Here is a 24,920-nt window from a genome sequence, read left to right as displayed (position 1 = left end):
ATATTCTTCAGTTACGGAAACACGTGGTAAATTTAATAATTCACCATGCCATGTCCAAGTTGTATAAGATCGAAGAAATCCATCACATAGCAGGTGTTCCCTCATGATATTCACATCCAGTATCCTTCCATTCAAACAGTTAACGCACGGACACCTGATCTTTGCTCCATCATGACCACTAATAATCGCGTTACGCTGCGCAAATTGTATAAATTCCTCTACTCCCCTTTCGTACTCATCACTTATACGAACAACATTAATCCAACTTCGATCCATTATATATTCTGGAATATAGTTAGGATTTTCTAATAATTAGTATTCTCTTCAATCTCACACATTTGCCGAGGGTCGAACACCCCCGGACTCAATCCAAACACGATATTTCTATTCTAAAAGTAACAATAACTAACATAACATAAAACTTTTATTAAAATGTAATTAACAACTAACTAAATATTTCACTTCTAAAATTAAAATTCTAGAACAAAGTTTAATACACTATAGAATTATAATTCCATAAAGATTAATATCATATTCATTTTTATTTAAGTAAAAGTAGTTTAAAGTGACAATTATAAAAAATAAATGATGCCAGGGAAAAAAAGAAAGATATGCAAAGAGAAAGTGCAAAAAATAAAAATAATTACAAAAATAGAATTTATATATAATATAAATTTAAGAAAATAGAAATTATATAATACAAAAATTCAAAATACACACAAATATATAAATTATTAGTTATTAGTTATACATTCCAAGTTGTATTAGTTATTAATTAAATATATATTATAATACAGAAAAATAAAAATTCAAAATATTAAATATGAATTCAAAATTTTAAATATAAATTCAAAATATTAAATAAATACAACACCAACCTTTAGGTTGATGGTGATCGGAGACGAAGACGAAGGCGTAGGCGAAGGCGGTGGCGGAAGCAGTGGCGGTGACGGAAGTAGTGGCGGTGGCGGAGCAGAAAAAACCAACGAACCAATAGAACAGTAACCACCTATATGCAGAAAACGAGTAAGGAAACGAAATGACAATGCCAAGGAAGTGAATAATGACAATGACAAAAACGAAAACGAAAACAAACGTTGAAGCAGAGAGAGCTGAAACTTACAATGCAAAGCGGAGAGAGCTGAGAACGTTGAAACGAAGAGCGGAGAAGACGAAAGTGAAAGTGAAAACCAGTGGCGCGCTTCTATTTTTAGGGTAAAATTGATTTACAAATGCGGTTCTAGGGTAAGACCGCATTTGTAAATCAATTTAATTACAAAAATGCCACCGCGTTTTTTACAAATGCGTTTAAACGCAAAGCCGCACTAAATAAATAGTCGTTGTTTTCAAATTTTGTACTAGTGCAACCATGAGATGACTTGAGGGAGATTAATAAAGAAGTTGTGATAGTTGCACACATGTAAAAACGATTTCAGTTGAATTTGATTTATATCAAAAGTCACACAAGATTAGAATAACTTTTGCTAAATATTTTTGTTTTATTTGTTTATACCTAATTGATTCTTTGCTAAGGTTTTATTCATGTATTTAATTTTTGTATTATATAGAATTGAATTATAAAATTATTGTGTGTGTTTTAAAGAAGAAAAAATAAACAATTACATAGTCAAGAACCAAATAGTTAAGTAAAAGGAGTAAAAGAAATGGAAAATGAAATAGTTAAGGATTGTTTAATTGAAAATAAATAAATAACTATTGTTTGAGTTATATTTAATAAATTTTGGTTATATTTATAATTATTGAATTTTTAAAAAGTAGTTCTATATTTGATATATGGAAATTTTTGAGGGACGACAAGGTTATAACAATAGCATGACAAAATTATAAAAATAGCATAATATTTGTTACGTCAGTCTGCTGTCATACCTTTCCTTATGAAAATCAATCATAAAGGTAAATTTTTAAGTTCGTATGGTATCACGATTTATTTTGTAATATGCAAAACAAATATATAAGAAATATTATTGTGCAATATATCAAAATATAGTTAACGATTCTACTTAAATGTATGTAAAATTTATCAATATATGTTTCAATTGAATATAATTTTTAACTTTAAAAAAAAAAAATCTATACTAAACTTAAATAAAGTCATAAAGTCTACTTTACTATTCTAATCAAAGTGGTGTCATTTTTTCATTTATCTCTTTAAACAAACTTGTGACACCTTTTTAAAGACCTTTTTAAAGAGTAAAGTCATGTCAAAATAACATAAATTACCTATATATGTATTAAAAATTATGATTGATAAAATTACACTCATAACATGAATTTTCTAAAAAATGTCACACCATAAAACAAAAATTATAGTTAAACATTCAAAATAAAAAAAAATGACACCTGGAGGGAAAAAATGATAAATATTGATAAGATGAAAATGGAGAGAAATAATAATTGGTATTAATGAGATGTCGGTAATGAGGCTTAATGGATGATTGTTAAAATGTAAAAGATAGGTGACGTTATTTCTATCAGGATTGATCTTAATTCACATTCAACTGAAATAATATCTCAAAGGCTAGAACCATTACTGTTGACAAATTATAATCCCGCTAATCATGCAACTTCAGCAGTTAAAGAAAATGTGGTCATAGGTGTATTTCCCAACCTCCCGTCTAGCCATCATCCAACATATTTTGGAACAAGCTTGTTGTTGGCTTTGTAACAATTTTTTACAATATCAAACATGGCAAGATTCGTGGCATCTCCCGAGTGAAAAAGTAAGCAAGCTTCTTTGAAGTCGTCCTTCTTTCTATTTAACTCTATGCAAGATAAATATTGACGTCTAACAATGTTTTCTTTCAGAAATAGCTGGTTGGAATTGAATGCTATTTATACTATAAAATAGGAAAACTAGAATCGTGAACAAGGCAGGGAAGACTTAATTCCCAGATGGGAAGTGTGTCCAATCCATGAAAACTGTCTTGTCCAAATAAAAGGATGATCAACTACTTTCGGCAAAATAGCATTAGCAGCTTCTGAAAGTTATATTGGTTTATAGTACTTCAAAAGGTAAAGTCCTAACAAAGCCCTTGGCACCAAAAATTGCACATCTTTTCAACTCATCCAAATCATCGCACAGAATTATCCGATGCTCGATTTGCCACACATTTGTAAATCTAACTCAATTTTGCCACACCATCAATCATTTATGTTGTAGTTTTGTCCTGCAGGAGCCTAGTCAAAATGCAGTGCATTGTACATAATACCATTTATTGATACGGGTTGATTTTAAACAATAGCCGGTCCGAAAGCTGCTTCGGCGGCTGCAACAGCTATAACAAAAATTGAAAAAATATTTCCTTTAAACTGCCGCCTATTAAAAAATCAGAAGAGGTTACAAGATTTATATTCACTGCATTCAGTAAAAGTTCAAGATACATAAGGGCTCTAACCATATTTCGGCTCGTGATCAATCTATAGATACCTATAGAAAATAAAAAAGCACTCAAAACAAGTGCATGATTTGACAAATATTCTTGATAATCTGGCCGAACAAATTCCTGTACCTTATCGACCAAGTATCACACCAGATACTTTAGTTTGTTGCCTATTTTGAAACTTAAAACTGCTACTCCCAACTATAATTTATTACTTTCCAGTAGCTTTAATTTCTTTTATCAACATTCGTCATCAATAAGTTTGTGTATGTGTCTTTTTGGCAATGGATTACCTTACGATATAAAATCAGCATTATGCAGTCAAAATCTATAACCGTCCACAACTAAATGAGGGAAATAATCATTCTCAACTCAAATTTAATGCTTAAAAAATATGAACTTAGATTATGAAATACAATAGAAAATCCACATTTACAGAAGGATGGTCCATAATCATAGATAACCTTATCAGGCCCGTAGCATGAACTTCTATAATACAGAACCAAGAAAGACATAAAAAGGAAAATAGATGTAACAGTTTGTGAATCCTTTATCAAATTTATCCTTTCAGCTCGTAATTTGACTCTGGAATACTAAAATGTCCTCCAATGTACATATTGACAGGAACGACCATAATGGTTGCAGAGCTCAGAAAATAAATAACCTGACAGGGTGACAATTAGGATCTGCAGGACGGTAGAGAGATGCCTCCACAACAAGCAGCGATTATTAAATAAAGAACAACAACAATTAAGCATGTCAATAAGGCCCTGTCAAAGATAAAAAACCATACAGTCAAGAAACTCAGCCCCATTACTTTTAAATCCAAATAACTTTTGGTATCCCACCCAGATACAAATGTATACTTTCCAAATTGTAGTTTCTTGTGTGTGTGTGTGCATTAAACATATGAAAGAAATTTTACTCACAGTAGTTTAAAATTTTTCATCCAAAGAGCTCTTCGAAGGCGCTTCGACTGTTTCCTAAAGTGAAATGCACTGTCTTGCATGGTTGCTGTCTTATCCACAAGAAGCTCAATCCGGTCACCTCTCTCCAATATTTTTTCAATATTGTCCACCATGATAGTGCGTATCTGTAATATTGATTGAAAGTTCTAATGTCACCAACTATGAGAAACTAAGTAAAGGGACTTGAACATACAAAGACACATAATGTTAAACATCAATAGAATAAATAACATTACAGCATCTATACATCCTGAAATCCAAATGCTCTTCAGAAACATACTTGTAAATCAATCAATACACTACAATTTCCAGGAAAAAAGGTAGATAACTTCTCCAATAAGCAATTTAGCCTGTCACTCCTTAAGAACCTTATAAAGGAACTAGAGCATTCCAAGTCAAGAGGTATATACCACTCTGCTTGGCTTACCAACTTTCTATAAATATAAATCCTAAATGTAATAAATCATCATGGAGTTTATTCTTTGTTGAATCAAAAACCTGGGTGTTAACTTATTAGATAACCAGATTATATGTTGGATAAAACTATCTGTCACTTACATTCCATAGCTAGGAAAAAGTGAAAATTATGAACAAAGTTATGGATGCATGCATATAAAACTGAGTACAACTTCCCCTATGACATTCTAAAACTTTATTTCTCCCTTCTTACGGTGCTAGATAAATAAAAAAGAGAGGATAAAGGAGAAAGACAAAAATAGGGAGGGATAAAGTTTTCTTTGTAATGTACTTGCCTCACCAACTTCCCCCCTCACACGATTGAGGGTATCGGCACTCTGATTACTAGAAAAAAATTCCATTTGCTGATGCAAAACCCTTGAAAACTCATCATTCATAGCATAAGCTGGTGCATAATTGGCAACTCTACTGTAGTTCTTCATAAACCTCATTTGGATATCTTCCAAGTATGAGAAAGGAATTCTCCCTGGAGACAGAGAAAATGAGTCATATCATAGTAAGCACGTGAAAACAAAGATGTAGACTAAAACAGTACTGTAGAACTTGGACTACGGTTTGGTTAATATTGAGTGATAGTTATTGTTGACACAGATTATATACTAATCCTCTAAGTCAGTGTTTACATTTAATGGTTTTGAAAATAAAAAGAAATCGACAACTTTGACTAGTAATGATTAAATTAAGGAACTATGTCTGTGGTGAAATTTGAAAAACACTACCAAAATCTATTTTCTCTCAAACGTTTCTAGATATTTGGAGCCTCAAATAGAGGTGTAAATTTATCAATTGTAGGCTGAAAGGTTTAAGTGTGTGGTTGATTCAGCATCTTTTGGGAGGAATAATCACTTAATTTTTGTCAGCTTCATGACAGCTTTCAAAAAGAAGTGACGATTTTCCCAAAAATAGTCTATACCAATTATCAAACATGCATTTAAAAAGATTATATCCATGTTTTTCTATCAACTATAAGCATATGATTACTTCTTGCCAATAGATTTAGAAATCATTGATCAATTCCTTGGTTGGAACAAATCTGACAATCTGGACTTAGTTGATAAGGAGAGGAGAATAGTTGAGAACGTCTTCTGGTTCAAAAGTAAATATAGCACTAAAGAATAATGTTATCTGTAGTTAAAAGGGTCCTAATTTAACCCTACCCCTCCCCTCTTCCTTTATGAGATAACATTAACTCTATCCTTTTAGGCATTGGCAGGAAGGTTTTTCATGCAGAAAGACTAGTGGTTAATTCAATTACAATAAAACACAGAGTACTGTTAAATGTAATAAAGCATTGAGGATGATATCCCATTATTAACACTTACAAAACAGACCCTACCAGGATTGCCATAGAAGCACTATTATCAAAGCCTTAATTTTCTTAGTGATCTAAGAGCGCATTAGTACATACAAATTAGGAATTTTCAAGCAGTAGGAAGCTAAAAAAGACATAAACTGTGAAACTTAACACAGAGGGTAGCCCTTGGTTTTTGAAAAAGTTCATTTGCTGCAGTAAAAGACTTGTTCGTGTGAGATGGCATGGCACATGGCCTGAGGTTGAATCTACACTCTTTTGGAGTTCATTATTAGTGTGTATGACTATCCCGCAACAGGACCTCCCCTAATCTAACAAGCTAAAGTTATGCAATCTCACTCATTTTCTTCAATTTCCTTCTTCAGTCGCTTAGCCATAAAAAACAGTTTAAATCATGTCCAGGTGGTAAGATATTGGACGTCATAGGGTTGCTCAAAGTAGGGATTAGATGGTCTGTTTTGAATCACATTCAAAAATTCACATGGTTCCTAAATCCTATAGTTACAAAGCGTCTTTCAGAGGCATTAAATGTGTAGTATTGTTAGTTGTCAACCGTCACGTCACTACCATGTCAATATCAGGAAATCTTGAACAACAGGGGAACTCATACTAAGAGGATGTCAATCCTCAATATTCAGAAGAAGCTACAGACACCTCTCAACAAAGACAATCAGCAAAACAATTGAATTTCCAAGTCAATGAAGAACTGACAAAGAAAAACAAGCTTGCAGACTTCAATCACATCGTTGTTCAATTTACTAGACCAAAGCTGGTGATTATTAATAATTTCACAATATTTTTATACACAAAAGCAGTGAAATCCAAACACTCCCTGTTCTAAAGAACAATTATATACAATTAAAGATATCAAGGCCAACCCTGCCTATTTCCTCTTCAGTCAAACCCTAGGGTTTTTGACTTCTTCCTTCTCTCTTACACACGTTCTCAATTTCACTTCTGCTTTCTTTGGCTTTAAAAAACAGGTCATGCGGAAATTTTCGTCCAAGCAAAACAACGCATCTCACTCATAAAGAGTTCAAACTAGCATCTAACACCCGCCGCGTCTCTTAAATAGATCCTACGTTCTAACTGAAAGTGAATCGGATCGTACAACGATGGAAGTAAGACTACAATTAAGAAGAACTCACTTCCGAAGGTGTCGTTGGCCATACAGACATAGGTGATGCCGTCGGATCGGAGAATGTGAAAGATGTAGCGATCCTGAGAGAAACAGAGCCTGGAGTCGGACTCCGCCGGAAGCTTCTCGATGATGCGGCGGGCGACAGCGCCGGTGTTGCCGGTGACGGCGCTGAACTCCGCCAGCACTACGGTGCCTCTGGCCACCAAGGCGTAGAATATCGCCATCGGCGAAGAGCTATCCAGAAGATCAGGGAGATCGTTCTCTGCGGCTCCTCCCTTTCTCTCTAGCTAGATCTTCGAATTGGTTAGTTAGCACAACAACATTGTTGTTAACAAAACAAATGCTTAACAGCTTCAAAATGGAAATTCGTACCTACCTATCACTATTATTTAATTATTATTATTATTATATTATCTCTATACAATCTATAATAACATAATATTAAAATAAGTAAAGAAAATATCTCTGTTTTGGTGAGCACATTACTTTTCCCTATTTACCCCTTTTAACTTCTAAATTTATAATTTATGATCTATAATATAACACGTAATTGAGTTTTTTTTTTCTCTTTTAGTATATATATTATTTTTTCCAATTCACCACTTTAACTTTAAATAAATAATAATTTGTTTGATTAATATAACTGTCACATCTTCCAAAAATTTCTAACTTACTATTACTTTTTTATCACCGTATTTTATTCTTAAAATGTAAGTATTATATCTGTAACTTGTAAAAATATTTCTTCAACTTATCCACTTTTTTTTTCTACCTCACATTCTTTCAAACAATTTCTGTAAATTTGGTGTTTCTGTAAATTTATGGTATTGTTACTTCTACCTTTCTTCTTTAGCGTTAATAATTTTATTTTGCTCTATTTTACAATTAAGAATATCTTGGTTTGGTGTTATTATGGCTGCCTTAGTTATTCATGGTTTTTAATTTTGCCTTTCGCTTTTTTTCTTTGTTATCTTTTTGTTCAGATTCAATTCATGCTTATTTTGCCAAATTGTGAAATTTAGGATGAAAATTTTTCTTTAATGTGATTTCAGGTTTAAGAATTCAAATTAATCAAGGAAACTTGTTCTGACTCAAATGAATGTTGTAAAATAAAGAAAAAAACAAAAAATTCGAATGACAATAAAAAAATATAATATCACAGTACAATTTTTAGATCAAATAACATGAAATTGTTATAAATTGTTATGGTATCGGTATAAACAAAGTGAACCTATATAATATCAGAAACTGATTGTACAATTGTTGATGTGTCAGTTGTGTTCTTACTTCTTATTTCAAGTATCTTCCTTTAATTGTTGGTGTTCGATCAAGTAAGTATTGTGTGTTAAAAGTGTACAGTGAAAACTCATTAAAACGTCTCTTACACCTCTATAGATTGTGTATTTATAATGTTTAGTTATGAGTCTGTGTTGTAATAGACCAAATCTATCAAATATCAGTGTTAACTAATTTGATTTTAGCATGATCCTTGATTTATAGGGAGATATGTTGGTATGTTGGTATGTTGGCATATTGGTATATTTGAAGAATATCTTTAATAAATCAATATCTTCCACTGAATCAGTATAGTATTAGCTGATTTATCGAGGATGTCACATGGATTCGGTGTGACATGATCATGATTCGTAGGAAGTTTTCATAATTGTCATTTATTGAGTGCCTTAAATGTATTTTAATACGGTCGGTCACCGAGACCGAGTGAGATGACTTGTCCAGTACAGACAAATACAGTTATTTAAAGTACGATTTTTTTTAGCCTCTATTTGTTTGGGATTATTTCTTGTTTGCATCGAGTTGAGGCTAAAAAATATGAATAAGTAATGGTTTGATTTAGTGTATTTGGATTGATTTGTGTTGAAAGAAAATGAAAGAGAATGGGGAAAACATGCCTCTAAGGTGAAATAAATTGAGTGAAATTTTGAGTGTTAAATATGATTTTACTATGTTGTTTCTAGTAAGAGTGAATCTTTTTAAATAAAAGCTTTTACTTACATGTATTGTTGGTTTTATTTTTGGCAAATAGTCACATTACAAAAACATCTTGCACGGGTTGTTGGTTTTATTCTTAGCAAATGGGTACACTACAAAACATCTTACATGGGTTGTTCTATTTTTTGGTGTATAATGGATACATTGCATAGAAACTTGGTCACCTAGTAGTGATTCAATGGTCATACATTATTTGAAGTGTTCACAAATATTTATTAACCCTCTATTTGTGTTATATTGCATTATTTTAATATTACACAGAAAAAAATTAAAAAAATATTTTAAATGAAGGCCACGTAAATGTTGCAATGAATACATTAACTCAAACATAACAATAGATTAAATTCATAAATGTTCCACAATTACAATACATTAAACAATGTATAATAGATTAAGTTTTAATACATAATTGATTAAGGTCAGTCCCTTAATCGATTATGTGCACATATAATCAATTAGACTTCTGAATGTAATTGATTATGAAATTTCAGTTAATCAACTATCCGTTGTGCTCTTGTTCAAACTCTTTTATTTTTATTGTTGTAATTTATTGTTTAAACGCGTTTATCAACCAAATTTCATGTTTCATGCACGATTATTATGAAGTATTTATTTTTTGATAAACATTGCTACAAATTATAATTACCAATATTTGTTCATTTACGTAATAATATTGGATGTAAAAATTAATCTCCCAATATTTTCTTCAATTAAAAATTTCCTTCACAACTATATAAATACTACAAAACTTTTTATATAAAATTTTATATTTATTTTAAAACAAAAACTTACCTAATTTTAAACAAGGATATTTCAATAAATAATTTAGTTATACAATTAAATCTTTTTTTACATTTTAGTCACATCAATCAAATTATTTACAAGTTTTCATCTCATTTTTACTCGCTTTCAACTAACTTTTTCGACATCCAAATATCTAAACTTTTCACTCATTTTCCCCTTTCTTCCTTCCCATTCCACTCTCATCCCAACCAAACAAAGACTTAATGTTTATTTTTTATATATATTCTGTGTTTCAGGGTATAATTATTATTTTTTTACTTCTTTCGTATTTACATCTACTAAATTGATTTTTTTAAATTGTTGGGATTCATGCTTTATGTAAGACTTTTTTTATTTTTATTTTTTGTGTTTTTTTAGATTTGTTATAACGTGGTTAATTACATGACATGTTATTTCTCATAAGGAAAACACTACTGTCAATAGATCGGTAAGTAGTAAATCAATCCTTTTTAAAACACATGTGGTAAGAGTAATCATAATAAATAATCCATGCATCACCAACTAAAATAGTTGAAACATCTTTAGTATATTTAATTATATTTGTTGTATTACTTAAAGTGGTCTCATTCTTTTCTTTGAGTCTTGGACATTCTACTTTTAAAGTTCTAGATTTAGATATAGACTTGCCTCTATTAGAACTACTCAAATCAATCTTTCTAAATCTTACTCTACCTTACAAGTTAATAATATAGTCATGACATCTACTACTATCGTGCTCCATCTTCTAACAACTAAAAAGAGAAAATTTCATGTCATCGTTGTCTAAACATTCACGCCCATATATTACAATATCCCAAAAGTGCTTGTATGAGGGAGGTAAAGAGTACAACACCATCATTACTCATTGCTCACTAAAGAATTTATATTCCATAGTTATTAATTATGTAACTCATGAAGTAAACTCACAAATATAGGTCACTTCATCCTTATAAAGAACTTACAATTGTTGAAATAGTTGAAGATGAGTGATCATTGTCTTTGTTATATACAATACAAGAACTCTAATTTTGACTGTAATGATGTATAACACATCATCAATTATACATAATTGAATAACAAAAATTATCATTAATCTCATTTCATTTTGAATTTGTCATCATGACGTGTTTATTTTCTTTTAAAAAAAGTGTTACTTCCAAGTTTTATTAAGTTAACACAACCATCATATGTCTTCCACATTCCCAAATTGATTTTTCCATCAAATGGTTAAATATGTAGTTGTCATTCTTAACACAAAATTTTCCTAACATGTTTTATACTCTCTAAAACTAGTTTGTTATAATAAACATGCATAAAAAAAAAGTGTAACAACAAATAACGTATAACTTACACCCACAAAAGTAATGACAACTATTGTGTAAAATTCAAAATAATAACGTGAAGAGGGCAATTGATCACACACAACACTCAAATCTCAAAGCTCAAATACACCCGAAATACTTCAATATTCTTCTTTAGTATATATATTCCACTTTCTCTATTAACCAAAAGAAAAATATAAAGAAGTAACAAAAATATGAGAAAATTATAGTAAAGGGATACCATTATTGTCATTGTTATTATGGTACCTATGAGAAAAAAATGACTTTCAATTTACTAGTCTTTCATACTTTATGATAATCACATATTAATGGGAGAAGAAGATAACACTTCTTTACTCTTCTTTATTTTAAGTCTCTAAATTAAATGAAAGGTAAAAAAAAATCCTAAAATTAATTAGATTAAAAAAACTGAGTCATACTTAACTTATAATTATCTTATTTTTATTAACTTATCTTTGTTGTATTTATTGTAACTAAAAGTGGTATATGAAAACATAAAATTAGAAAACATTTTAAAATGGACTTAAAACATTTTAATTTCATAGATTACACTAAAAAACACTTTTGAATGGGCCTAAAATATTTCAATTTCATATATTTACTTTTATTTTGTAAATTATTTATTGGATAAATATACGTAAAACATTAAATGTATGTCAGTTATTAATTTATATGGTTGTTTTACATTAATTCTCCTTCTTATTATTATTTTGATTTTTTTAGGTAAAGTTAAAATTTTGAATTGGATGGCTAGCGATTGTTCAGGGAAATAAGTACTGCTGTGAGGAAGCATTAGTTTGGATGGATTTGTTATTCGTATATCAATTTAAATTTTGATTCAATTATAATTTAAATCTATTCCAATTAAGGATTAATATATAAGATAAAATGAATTTAATATGTTATATGAATTAAATATTATATGCAATCAAAATTAAGAAAATAAATACGTAAACCTTAAATTAAAACATATTTTGTAATAATTTAAAATAATTAAATTTATTATAATTATAATACTATACCTTATAAAATATTATTTATTAAATTAAAATGATCATTAACATATACCTTTTTTTTAAACTTATAATTTTAAAAAAAATAGTAACACTAAACAAAATTAAAGTATCTCCAATCATACATCAGGTTGACCATACTAACCCGTAGAAGGTGGTTGGTTGTGCATTCAACGCACGTGTTGTTATCTGGTTGGAGAAAGGTCATTTTCAGTTTTTAATAGGATAAGTAGGAATAAATAAATATTTTCTTTTATCTTTCTCAATTCTTTCATAAATTACTTTTAATTTCATTTTTAAAATTATATTAGTAATATTATATATATTTTAGTATGTGTATTGATTTTTTTGGTATGGTCTCCAAAATATGGGTCGGATTTATATCTGTCACATAAAGAATGACATGACATGTAGGTTTGCAACCAAAAGATGGAGGAAGAAATTTTGTTGTATTCTTTATTAAGGTGTTTCTTCTTCCATCCATCCAATTTCTGAATTTAATTTTCATAATATAAAAGTAAATTTTAAAAATTAAAATTCATAAGAGAAAAAAAAACATTCCAGAAAGACCTTTATAGAACAACTATTTTACCTTTCAAAATATAGAACAACTATTTTGACTTTCGAAAATTGATTTCTGAAATTGATGGGTGCAAAAAGAAATATCCTTTTCATTATTATGCAGGCTAGCAAACTGGCATGCCCGCCCCTGACTCGCACGGTTTGCGTGTTATGCGAAATGGATCTATGTAGGTAAATATAAAAAATAGTGAATACGCTCTCACGTTTTTTCATATATAACCTCTAATATATTTAATAATTTTCTTTATAAAAATACTATATATATGATAAACTTTTTAACTTATACAATAAAGTTTTCAATTAATTACAATAATGCAAAAGTATTAAATTATTTTATAATTATATAGAATTATGTATAAAAGTGAGTGTTTAGCTGTTAAATGGAAAGTGCTAACAATATATATAAACCAAAGAGTTGATATTTAATTAATTGCTATGATAATGATAATTTACAAAAGCTAGTGGGTGTGAAAACTTGAAATTGGATAAGTAGAAGTTATCTGCAAACAAATTGGGGGTTAAATAACTAAACTTCCTCTTAATATCTTAATAGGATATGGTTGTCTATTCTTAACAGATGGAGAAGCTTCATTATCTATGGTTGATGTAGTATCTAAACCAGTCATTGATTTCTTGAGTCTTGTTTCAGCTAAGGGTTTTGAGTCAGACCCAATTAAAGTGTTCCCATTCCAAATCCCATAAGGGTTCTTGGAGCTGAACCTGGTTCCAATTTGTGCTACTTGAATCTCCACCTTCTGGGAGCTGAGAAATTTGAGATGAACTTTGATGAACACGTGACTCTGTTCCTTCACTCTCTGATGGACGTCGATCAAATGCTCGAAAGGTTCCAGATACAATATATACCCGATATAAGCTGAATTCGCATCTCAACTGCACACCATATATATGAAAGATTGTCATAACCAATATCAAAAGTAATATACCATGTCACATGTGAATGTAATTGTTACTAGTTTATGAAAAATTTCGAATTGTATATACCTCAGGGATGACAGAGTTGGATTGGTGAGGAACTGAGATAGCTTTGTACTCATTCATTTTCCATTTGGTTTTTCTTCCCATAGGGGCTTTTCCTTTGTAGAAGACCATGGATTTCTTCACCCCAATGACTCTGTTATCTGAAGAATAAACATAGCCAGGGGAACCAGTAGCTTTCCAGTACCCACAAGCTGTTGTTCTGCTAGGTCTCCCTCCTCTGGCTTCTCTCTCTTGCCCAGGTGAAAAGAAAAACCATTGCTCTGTATCCCCACGACAAAGCTCCCCAGCAAGCGCTGCAAACAACCATTTTATAAAAAATGAGTGAATCATGCACAAAACTCGAACAAATAGCATTGAAGAGAGACTAGAGTAGTGTACAAGTTTGTTTATTTTTTATATATGTATCATACTTGGGAGGTTCCAGGGCTCCAGAGCATTGATATCAACAACTGGGATAACTCTATCTATGGCAGCAGCATTTCTTAAACCCTCTAGCTTGTTGTGCAGGTAGAACCCAACAAGCTCTTCTTCTGTTGGGAAGAAGCGAAAACCAGGTGGATGATCTTCCATGATGTTTGTCATATGAAACTATAGCTCGCACTCCTATGATACTTATTATGTGTCCTTTACTTTTTGCATATTCCAATGCTGTAAATATATATACACAGACATATATATGCATGAACAAGGGAATTGAGAGAGAAAAAGAGAGGGTGGTGGTGGGGCAGAGAGATTCACCGTGTAAATTTAGAAAATTGGGAAGTTTTGATGGAAAGTTTTGACGCGGTTATGGGAAGGAGAAATCGTCTATGTTATCCATGTTGGGTACCTTATGATGGCTACATACCTATATATCCAATAAAATGTTATTTTGAATAAGTCCTCCTCTCACAAAAACCACAAGACAGGAAAAAAAAACCTTTTTTTTTCTCATTTTGTATGTATATATATGTATATGTATATGTATATGTATATGCAAATGCAATCATTTTATGTTTAAGTCAGCTAGGTTGTGTAACCAAACCTAATTAATTCTTGTGAAGCCTAATTTTGCAGAGATATTTGTCAACATGTCAATGAACATTTCTTTTGCAGGGCAATCTCACAAAGTGGAACAAGTCATATATGTCTACACTATGGTTTTCTTCTCCTCTCCACAAAATAATCTAGTTTATTATTCTCGGTTAATAAAATAACTTTTTCCTAGTTTTTATTGTATAATTGCTTTAAAGAAAACAACTGTTTTACGATTTTAATCACTTAAAATTTGACCCAAGCCACATGTAATAAAAAAATAATTAATTCAAAACCAAGTCAATCAATATTATTTAATTTCATTAATCTCAGTTTTTTTAAATTCCACTTTTTGATACTTTACATAGTAAATAATAGTAATCACTGAAAAATAAGATCAGTATTAAATAAAAGGTGTTCATTAAGTGTTTTTTTAGTATCAGATAATTTCGTGATTGGTTCAACAATTAGTTTCTTTATTCAGTTATACTTTTATTTTTTTTTCCGCTTCTAACCTTCTACTTTCAACTTTCAGTTGGGGTGTAATTGCAAATGTTCATATACTTAAGTAAGTGTCTAGTCAGGACAATAAATGTGTCATAATGACATACATTTATCTTGATTGTTGAGTTTATTTATATGACTGTGATTGACCATGTTATGTCAAAATTAGTACGTGCATCATTATTAAGGATATATTACCTAATTTTTCGTGCAATCTAGCATTGTTAATCATCCTTTTACCTTGATGCACTTAAATATATCAATTGATCGACATCTTGAGACATCCTAGAATCATTAAGTTCCATTCAATACATGAAATTCTTTTAAAAAAAGTTTTTAAAAAAAAGTTTACTTAAGCCAATTACACTATAAAATTTTTTTGTTTATATTTAACTCCAAGAAAGTATTATTTTGTTTCATTACACATAAAAATTCAATTATATAAGTAAAACGTAGTAAAGATGATAAGAATTAATATATCGTTGGTTTATTATGGAGATAAATAATTTATCAATAATTTCTTCTAGTATAAATTTGACTCTTCATTGTTGCAAATGTAATGGTCTCTATTTTGACTTTTTATTTTCACGTAAACATGTCGTATGTGCTTATATACAACTTTTGTTTTTTCAACTTTGTGATTCAATTAAAATACTTTAGATATCTTTAACTATTTTATCCAATATTCATTTGTAAGAATGTTAAAAAAGGTTATTTGGAATTACCGTGATAGTTTTGTAATTTAAAGTAAAAATATATATAAAAAAAGTTTTTGGAAAGAAAAAATTATCTTTTTCTAGTTTAATAGAAAGAGGACGAAAAGATAAAAAAGAAATTGGATTTTTATTCAAAGAATTTTAAATTTATTTTTCTATAGTCAAATCTTTTTAATTTTTCTTTTCTTTTCAGTTGAATACAAATATATTATTGTCTATATTTTTATATTCCATAACTAAATAGTATAAGGGACCAAATCAAGTGATCTAAACCAAAGATTAAGAAGGATTACTACATGTGCTAGTGGCTTCTCTTTCTTAATCAATTAACACAAAATCCAAATCTTGGTAATGTCATTTTCCACATAAAATAAACCTAAGTAGGGATCAACATTCCAACTTTCTTGATAAAGTATTGCCACAACTCTTAAGTTTAAGCTCCTCAATTTTTTTATTTTTTTTATGTATATACATAGTTAAAACATTTAAATTATAAAATAATTAAATAAAACTTAAGAATATAAGTTTAACTAAAAATTATAATATACTTCTTAACTTCCTCAACTATAACTTTTAAACTTAAAACTAAACACTTCCTTAATGACTCATTATCGTATCTACTCTAAAATCCATGTTTCTACCAATTAATAATTTGAAATATTCCTAAGTTTTCTTCAAACTCATAATTTAATAGTCTAACTTTTTTAAAAAAGGTTCGGTAATCTCTAATTATAGTTTTTCAACGTGCTTCTAGGTTAAGAATTTGTTTTATTTTTAGAGAAGAGTAATGCCAAGTATAAAACGGTTTCTTTTATAACAACATGATATTGGTTCTTGTTACAAACTCAATGTATTTTTAAATACTTGATTTGAATAAAACTTGAAAAGTAATTCGGCGTAGTCATTAGTGTAAAATGAGATTTTTATGATAACTTTTTATGATGATGGTTAATCAGCCATCATGATGTTATATTTGTAATTATGGGAAAAATTATTTGTTCAATAGTTCAATAGTTATAGAAAGTTCACTTCTTTGTGTCTTTCTATGTTAGAAGATCCGTCACAAACAATAGCAAACAAAATATTTTCTATAATTAATTTATCTTTAACAATTTAAAAAGTAACATATTTTATTACGGTTAAAATATTATTTATCTTAAAAAATAACATATTTTATTATGATAAAAAATAATACATTATATGATGGGTTAATTTTAACCGTTATAAAATATATTATTTTTTATGATGATTAAATGCAAACTAGTAAAAAAAAAAAGTGAATTTTCTATGATAAATTTTTTAGATTCGAAAAAATGTCAATTTTCTATAAAAATTGAATAATCATGATAAAAGATACAAACTTTTTAAATTGAATAATCATAATAAAAGATACAAACTTTTTATATAGTTGATGTCTTAAGAGTTTAAAGTTTTGAATTTAAAATCGACATAAAAATATGTATCAATTGTAATAGTTAGTTCAAATAATTTTTTTTTAGTTTATTTGTACTTACTTTTTTTTTAAAAAAAAGAAGCGTTTTTATTTTTTTATGTATTTGTTTAAATTTTTTATTTTAAAAATAAATATCTTCATGTATTTTAATAAAAAAATATTTTACTCTTTTGGAATTTCTATTTTTTAAAAAATTTATTTTCATAAATAATTTTTTTAAATTTGAATCAAACTAACCCGACATTACTTTTAAGAACTCAATTCGATTTTAGTTAGATTTTATTCCGACCAAATTCAAATATTCTTTTCTTAGAAAACTGTGTCTTCTGAGTCAAAAGAAGAAAAAGTAAATTATTTATGTTTCCTTCTTTAATTCTGAATTGAAATCGTAAACCCTACTAAAATAATTGTTCTTGAGATTTGCTTAATTAGCTAAAGATATCTTCATTGTGGTTCCGTTTTGACATCTAATCCTTATTTTATTTTATTTTATAAATTATTTAATATAAGATTTCAGTACTGAAATGTAAAGTTTTACTGTAATATTTAAAGTGAGTTTATTGAAAAAATAAAATAAAATAATTTTCTTTAAAAGTTATAATTTTTTACATATAAATTAATTTCTACAAAATTTCAAATAAATCTTCTTAAAGTTTTAGTTTTAAACTAATGCTTATGATCAAAATTTTCCAATAGTTCTAAATCTATGATTAGAAAAAAAATTATAATAAATAAAATTATTTTGACATTTGTTATATCGTGGGATTTCTTTTCTAGGTTACCTTGGGATCATTAAGTAGTAATCTCTAGCATTAAGTGTAGGAAATAACACAAAAATATTTGCACGATAAATTACAAAAAAATCAAATTGTTAAAAATAAAAATGTAAAAAAGTTGAAGATAATTCAAGAAAAAAAATTGTTAAAAATATTCTTAAACTTAAAAATAACCATACATTTTTATAACTGTTGTTCTTTTCTGATAAACACTTTTTATAATTTTATCGTAATCATAATTGTTTTTATTTATTAAATAAGTTTAGAATAAAATAATTGATAAATAGTATATACAATATCTATTTAACATATAAATATATATAAATATATATATATGTTTGTCTCAAAATATATTCATGTTTATAGGGATTTTGATATTTATATAATATTTAAAACAAAACATTTCAAAAGAGAGGTCCTTCCGTATGGAACTCTCTTACCTGCAATCTCATTTGCTCTCGTGTTCACGATCATAACAAATAAAGAAACAAAATACAACAACTAACAGGGTAAGGTAGCTATTAATTTTTTATATATAATTTTAGTTTCAATTAACAAACATAATGTTATAAAATCTCATAATTTGCACAAAAGTCATAAAATGTTTATCAACATTCATTATTCACATTATTCAGGTCATACTGACCCACATGCTTAGACATTTAACTGTACTTCTAGAAGACTTGTGTATTGAAAATAACATCCAGAGACCTGCACCTGTCATACACATTGTGAATCCACACAACCATGTGCATAATCATCTCAATATCTCATCATCATCTCATATGACAGGATAATCCATATGATCTGCTCTGATAAGTTCTTTCAAATCTCAGACTCAATTAAATGAACCTCCTTCAACTCTCACCAACTGAATAACTTCATATATGTGATTTCATTATATCAGTAGAGTCAAGATAGTCTCCTTCATAGTATACTCACAAATCAATACACCATAATAACAATCTCAACACAATATTTCTTTTCCTAAAAATACTGTCTTGATCACACTTTCACCTTATTGCATATTTCATTTAATACATCAGTACATCATTCAATCACATCACATCTTAAATTTTCTAAACAATTCAAATATATCACAAAATTCACTTAAACACATAACTAAGTTTCTTTAATCATATTTTTAAATAAAATTTAAAATTTGCACTTAAAAACATTAAACAATAATAAACTACGCTCTCAAAAGCCAAAATAAAACTTTAAGTTTTTTTTTTAACTTGCTTGAGCGAGAATGGGTCTTGCCTAAGCGAAAATCCTCTCGTTTGAGCGAGATTGAACCCGAGAGCAATCCAAAATTTATCCAATTTTTGCATGAAAAGTGGTCTTGCCTGAGCGAGAATGGACCCGAGAGTACTCCATCCTTTCACTCTATTATCGCTTGAGCGAGATATGTAAAAAAATATGTAATTCTACCAAAAATACATGATTTCGACCAAATTTCATCTTATATATACAATCCAATTTAACAATTCAAGCCATAAATATCTTATTCAACATGGTAGGAGTATTTCCATCAATGAAATTTATCAATAAATATATATATATATATATATCATCATTATATTTAACATAATTTAAATCATTCAGAGTCAAACAAGAACAAATTCAATAACTCATTCACTTCAATATTAAATTACACTATATCATATTCAAATCAACCATTTTTTCATGTTCAGACAAACACATCTACCATGAATCATCCATATCAAAATCAACATATTCACATTTGATTTCAAACAATACTTTACATTACTAAAAAATAATCAATCCCGCAAACAAAATTTGGAATTGGTGACCACGTCACCCCCATATCCAGATCTTATAACCTTAGATACTTAAGCAGATGCTCACTAAAAGCTCCAAATCCTAAAATTGTTCAAGGGTAGCTTAACTTGCATCACAGAGTCCTGATAAAATAATCTAAGTATATCATTAGGACTTTGAGCCAACACAGACTAATTCTAAAGATAAAAACATCACATGCAAGTCTAACCCAAAGGCAAACCTAATAAGATCAAAACTAACTCAAAGGAAAATGAGCCAAAATGAACTTACTCTATCTCAAATTTTGATTGGGTAATAATATCATAGAGTTTACTGTCAGGAGTTCAATGCGCAGACTCCGATCATTGATCTAATGAGCGATAATGTTAGAATCTTAGGGAGAAGACAAAGAAAGAGAAAAGAAAACTTTTAGAGAGATAGTGATTTTTTTTAAATAAATCTGAATAACTGAATTTTTCATTTATATATTCTTCTCATTTTAATAATAAAATATTTTAAGTATAATTTAAAATATATCACTTCTACCCTAAAGTTATTTTCTAAATCCTTACCACTATTGTATAAACCATAACAAAGAAAAAAATATTAAAAATAAACTACTCATCCACTTAAAATTACTCCACAAATCAATATTTCATGATGTTGTTACTTTTTCTTTCTTCCTCTTTAGTTTAAATATGTAATTTATATTATTTCTCTAGTATTATTTTCATTCAAATTAAAATTTAAAATTTAAATATAAATTAATAATATATTATCATTTAAAAAAATATAAAAAAATTAATAAAAGTATCAAGTTTTAACTCATTAAAACAAAATAGTGTAATAAAAAAATCGTGCACAAAGGTTTTCCTTATTATGTATAAAAATAATTAATTTTTAAATAAACATCGCAAATCTAAGTTGACGCACCAAACACATTTATCATCGCGTGGAATTGGAAAATAGCAACTTTTATAAATTGTAAGTAAGGTTTAAGTATACTTTTGTTATCTCAAGTTTATGTTAAAAATTGATTTTAATCTTCATATCAGATCATTTGTTTTTTTGCTCTTTTTACTTTTTGATAATTGTTATAACGATCTTTTATTTATTAACTATTTTTATTCTAGACCTACATGTACATATAATATAAATTGTTTAGTTTGATAAGTAAAATTAATTTTTGACGAAATATTATGTAAAAAAGATATATTATTTATAAAATTTAATAATATATATTGATTAATGCAATTCGCACCAACTAATTGAATTAGTAACGGGTCAATCCAGCACCTTTTTCCAAGTGAATGATTGATCTAATTATGATAATACTAAAAAAGTATTTTTTATTTTTTATGAGAAATTAAATCATTAATGAGAATTATTATTTATTATTTTCTATAAAAAATTAAAGCAAAAAATAAAACACTGAGGTAATTTCATAATTTTTGCTTTAAGAATATTTTTTTTCTCTTTAATTAAATAAAAATATATCAGTGTGTGAAGTTTCCTCTTATTTTTCTTTTTGGCCTCATAACTAATAATGTAAGATTGAAAAACATTGAATCTAACACAGTTGACATTTGCATTAATTCCACTTCACGTGTGTTGACTTTTTTTATTTGCAATTGAGATTCTAGTTTTGAATTCGGGGGCACCTTGTCAAAAACATGAAATTTATTTTTTTAGATAAAACAAAAATTATTTATTCAACATTTTAAGAGTATAAGATTAATTATACATCATTACAAGGGATGGAGTCAAGTATTGAAGGAAGGGCCAATTAAGACATTAACAAATATTTATTAACTATGACTTCGAAAAAATATTAGTAATAAAAGTGTCACTTTATTTAAATTGGATATGATAAAAGATAAACTAGCTAGGTATTAAATAAAAAGTTTTATATATTTGTTTACACAAAAATATTAACTATATTTAAATTTTTAGTAAATCATGAAAAATTATGCTTGCTCATGGACAATCTTTTAGCATAAGATGTATTTGAAACAGCTTTGAAAAATTATATTATTTTAAGAAAATGATTAGTATAATTGTTAATAATTTATTAAATAATTAATTTTTATTTGCATAGAATAAAAAAATATTTTTTCCATGAGAAAATACTAATTATATATATATATATATAAATGAATAATGGAAAAGTTTAGAGAATAAACAAAACCGTGTGATGTAGACAGATTATACAATTGAGAAGATAAAAAGTTGAAAATTAATTTAAATTGATCAAAGTTGTGGTCTTGGTAGTTAAAACCCTATTAAAGATTTCATTTTTTATTTATTTTCTTTGAATGTTTGTAAATGAAAGATGATAATGGTGTATAATTTTTGAAAGTAGTGAGTGAATATTTCTTTAGTTTGTATACTACCTTCAAGTAAAGAAAGTTAATATTGACACTTAATGACGTGTGAAATATATGGTAGTTAAGTTTATAGGTATAACTTTGCATGTGATTTTAAGTAATATAAAGTATATATATAGTATTTACAATTAATATGAACTTTTCTAATCATATAGTTGTTACATTGAAAGGATGTAGAAATAAAATTGGTATTAAATTTATGAATATATTTATTGTTGTTTAAGAAATGTCTTCTATGATGTTATTGCACTTAAGTAGTAACATGGTCATGCAAACCAGTCCGTCCCACACTTGATCCGTGCGGGCTGTGAATTATGCAAGATGGGCTTAAACAGACCATCAGGTTGACAACTCACGTTTTTTTCAATGAACTGGTCCGTCACATTTTGTCATCCCGAATACAATTAAAGCAGTGTATGGACAAATTTCTCTCATCATCCAAAAGGGATAGTGACAATTTAATTACTCAAGTGAATACTATGGTTGTAGTGCATGAATTCTGGAACAAATGAGATCATGCAACTACATTTTAGCGTGAAAGAATGTGTTTTGTATTTTTTAAACTTGTTAGAAGAGACACAATCACTACATCAATTACAACAAAAATATTTAGATTTATCAATGAAAAATTATGATCGGATTGTACTTTAATTTTACCAACATGTTTTTTTTTATTTATTTTACGAAATGCACAACAAAAAATTCATCATAATTGAACGTCAATCAATATTGATTGATAATTTGACACTAATTTATATTTATCGATAATTTATTGCTAATCAATATGATAATATCTATCTAACAAGTTCCATAATAATAATATTAATTAAGGTAATAATAATAATTCTAAAAATAATAAAAATAATTACGATAATAATAGTATTTTTCTTACTTTTAATATTTTTTTATAATTATAATACTAATAATTGTATTTTATATAGATACATAATAAAATGAAAAAATCAATTTAACAATTTCACATAATAATAATAATAATAATAATAATAATAGTTATGATAATAATAATAATATTAATAATTATGATAATAATAATAATATTAATAATTATGATACTACTAATAATAAAAATATTTATTATAATAATATTAATACTTTTTTATTATTAATAAATAATTTATGATAATATATAGTAATACTAATAATCCTATTTTATAGTAATATATATTAAAATAAAAATATTAATTTATTAATTTGATGTCCTAATAATGAAGATAATAATAATAATTTTATTTTATATTACTATATGTATTAAAATAAAAATATTAATTAAATAATTTAAATAATATTATTAATAACATTATTATTGTTAATAACATTATTAATACTATTAACCTTATTAAATATTTTTAATATTATTATAATTATTATCATTAATAATAATATTACTATTAATATTATTAAATAAATTATAATTAATATTATGTTATTAAAATTATTTTTATTAAAATTAATAAAATTATTATTAATAACATTATTAGTATTATAATTTATCTGTTTACTTCCTATGTATATCATATGTAAGCACATGCGAGGATATACGTAATTGCATACGTCATCAAGTTACCAAGACCCCATTGTACGTAAAAGAATTTCAAAGCGTGTTGCAAATTTTTAGTTTTCGTTTTCAATATTTTTAAACCTTCTACTTTTAATTTACACTGTCAATATTCATTAAAAAATATTGGTCATATTATTATTATATCCATATATATATGCTAATGATCATGTCACAAAGATGCAATATTCACGCCATTACTCATGATTATTATTAGATTATCATTCGACAATCTTAATTAATTTTCCCAACTTAGATAATTTTTTTTTTATTGAATTAAATTTAATTAACTCATGTGATTAAAATAACTAAATATTATTAATATTAGTAGTAATATAATTTTTATTTTATTTAATTTATTATTCTATTACTCAAATATTTTTTTAAAAATATTAAATTTCTTCAAATATTAATAGTATAATATAATTTAAAAAATTAAAAAAATATAAAGTAATATTTTAAAATTATAATTTTTATTTTTATTTTACTATTTATAATCCAATTGTGCCAATCCAATACTGAATTATATTGAATATAATAAAATAATTTTGGAATCTCAACTCCACCAGTATACACGTTAATATATACAATAAGATAATTAAACATTTTTCCTGGTATAGTTTTACTACTATTAATAAAGTAGATTTTATATATAATTTATTCTTATAAATAAATCTTAT

General features: G+C 27.4%; 2 protein-coding genes across 2 annotated transcripts; both read right to left on the bottom strand.

Annotated features, from left to right (window-relative positions):
• Nucleotides 1-3,778: 3,778 nt before the first annotated feature.
• Nucleotides 3,779-7,716, bottom strand: VAMP714 (vesicle-associated membrane protein 714). The gene is made up of 4 exons (XM_068648333.1): nucleotides 7,307-7,716; nucleotides 5,122-5,312; nucleotides 4,331-4,494; nucleotides 3,779-4,171 (listed from the first exon to the last, which is right to left on the bottom strand). The coding sequence occupies exons 1-4, from the start codon at nucleotides 7,521-7,523 to the stop codon at nucleotides 4,081-4,083; spliced, it is 663 nt and encodes a 220-aa protein (XP_068504434.1). The 5' UTR covers nucleotides 7,524-7,716; the 3' UTR covers nucleotides 3,779-4,080.
• A 5,715-nt stretch (nucleotides 7,717-13,431) lies between these two features.
• Nucleotides 13,432-15,119, bottom strand: LOC137830484 (NAC domain-containing protein 90). Its single transcript, XM_068637861.2, has 3 exons — nucleotides 14,440-15,119; nucleotides 14,033-14,322; nucleotides 13,432-13,921 (listed from the first exon to the last, which is right to left on the bottom strand). Exons 1-3 carry the CDS (start codon nucleotides 14,609-14,611, stop codon nucleotides 13,694-13,696), a joined length of 690 nt encoding a protein of 229 aa, XP_068493962.1. The 5' UTR covers nucleotides 14,612-15,119; the 3' UTR covers nucleotides 13,432-13,693.
• Between the last annotated feature and the right edge of the window lie 9,801 nt (nucleotides 15,120-24,920).

The sequence above is a fragment of the Phaseolus vulgaris genome, chromosome 11 (assembly GCF_051622355.1).
Source record: "Phaseolus vulgaris cultivar YP4 chromosome 11, ASM5162235v1, whole genome shotgun sequence".
NCBI lineage: Eukaryota > Viridiplantae > Streptophyta > Magnoliopsida > Fabales > Fabaceae > Phaseolus > Phaseolus vulgaris.
The sequence above is the reverse complement of the archived record's forward strand: the minus strand, read 5'-3'. Positions and strand labels throughout refer to the sequence as shown.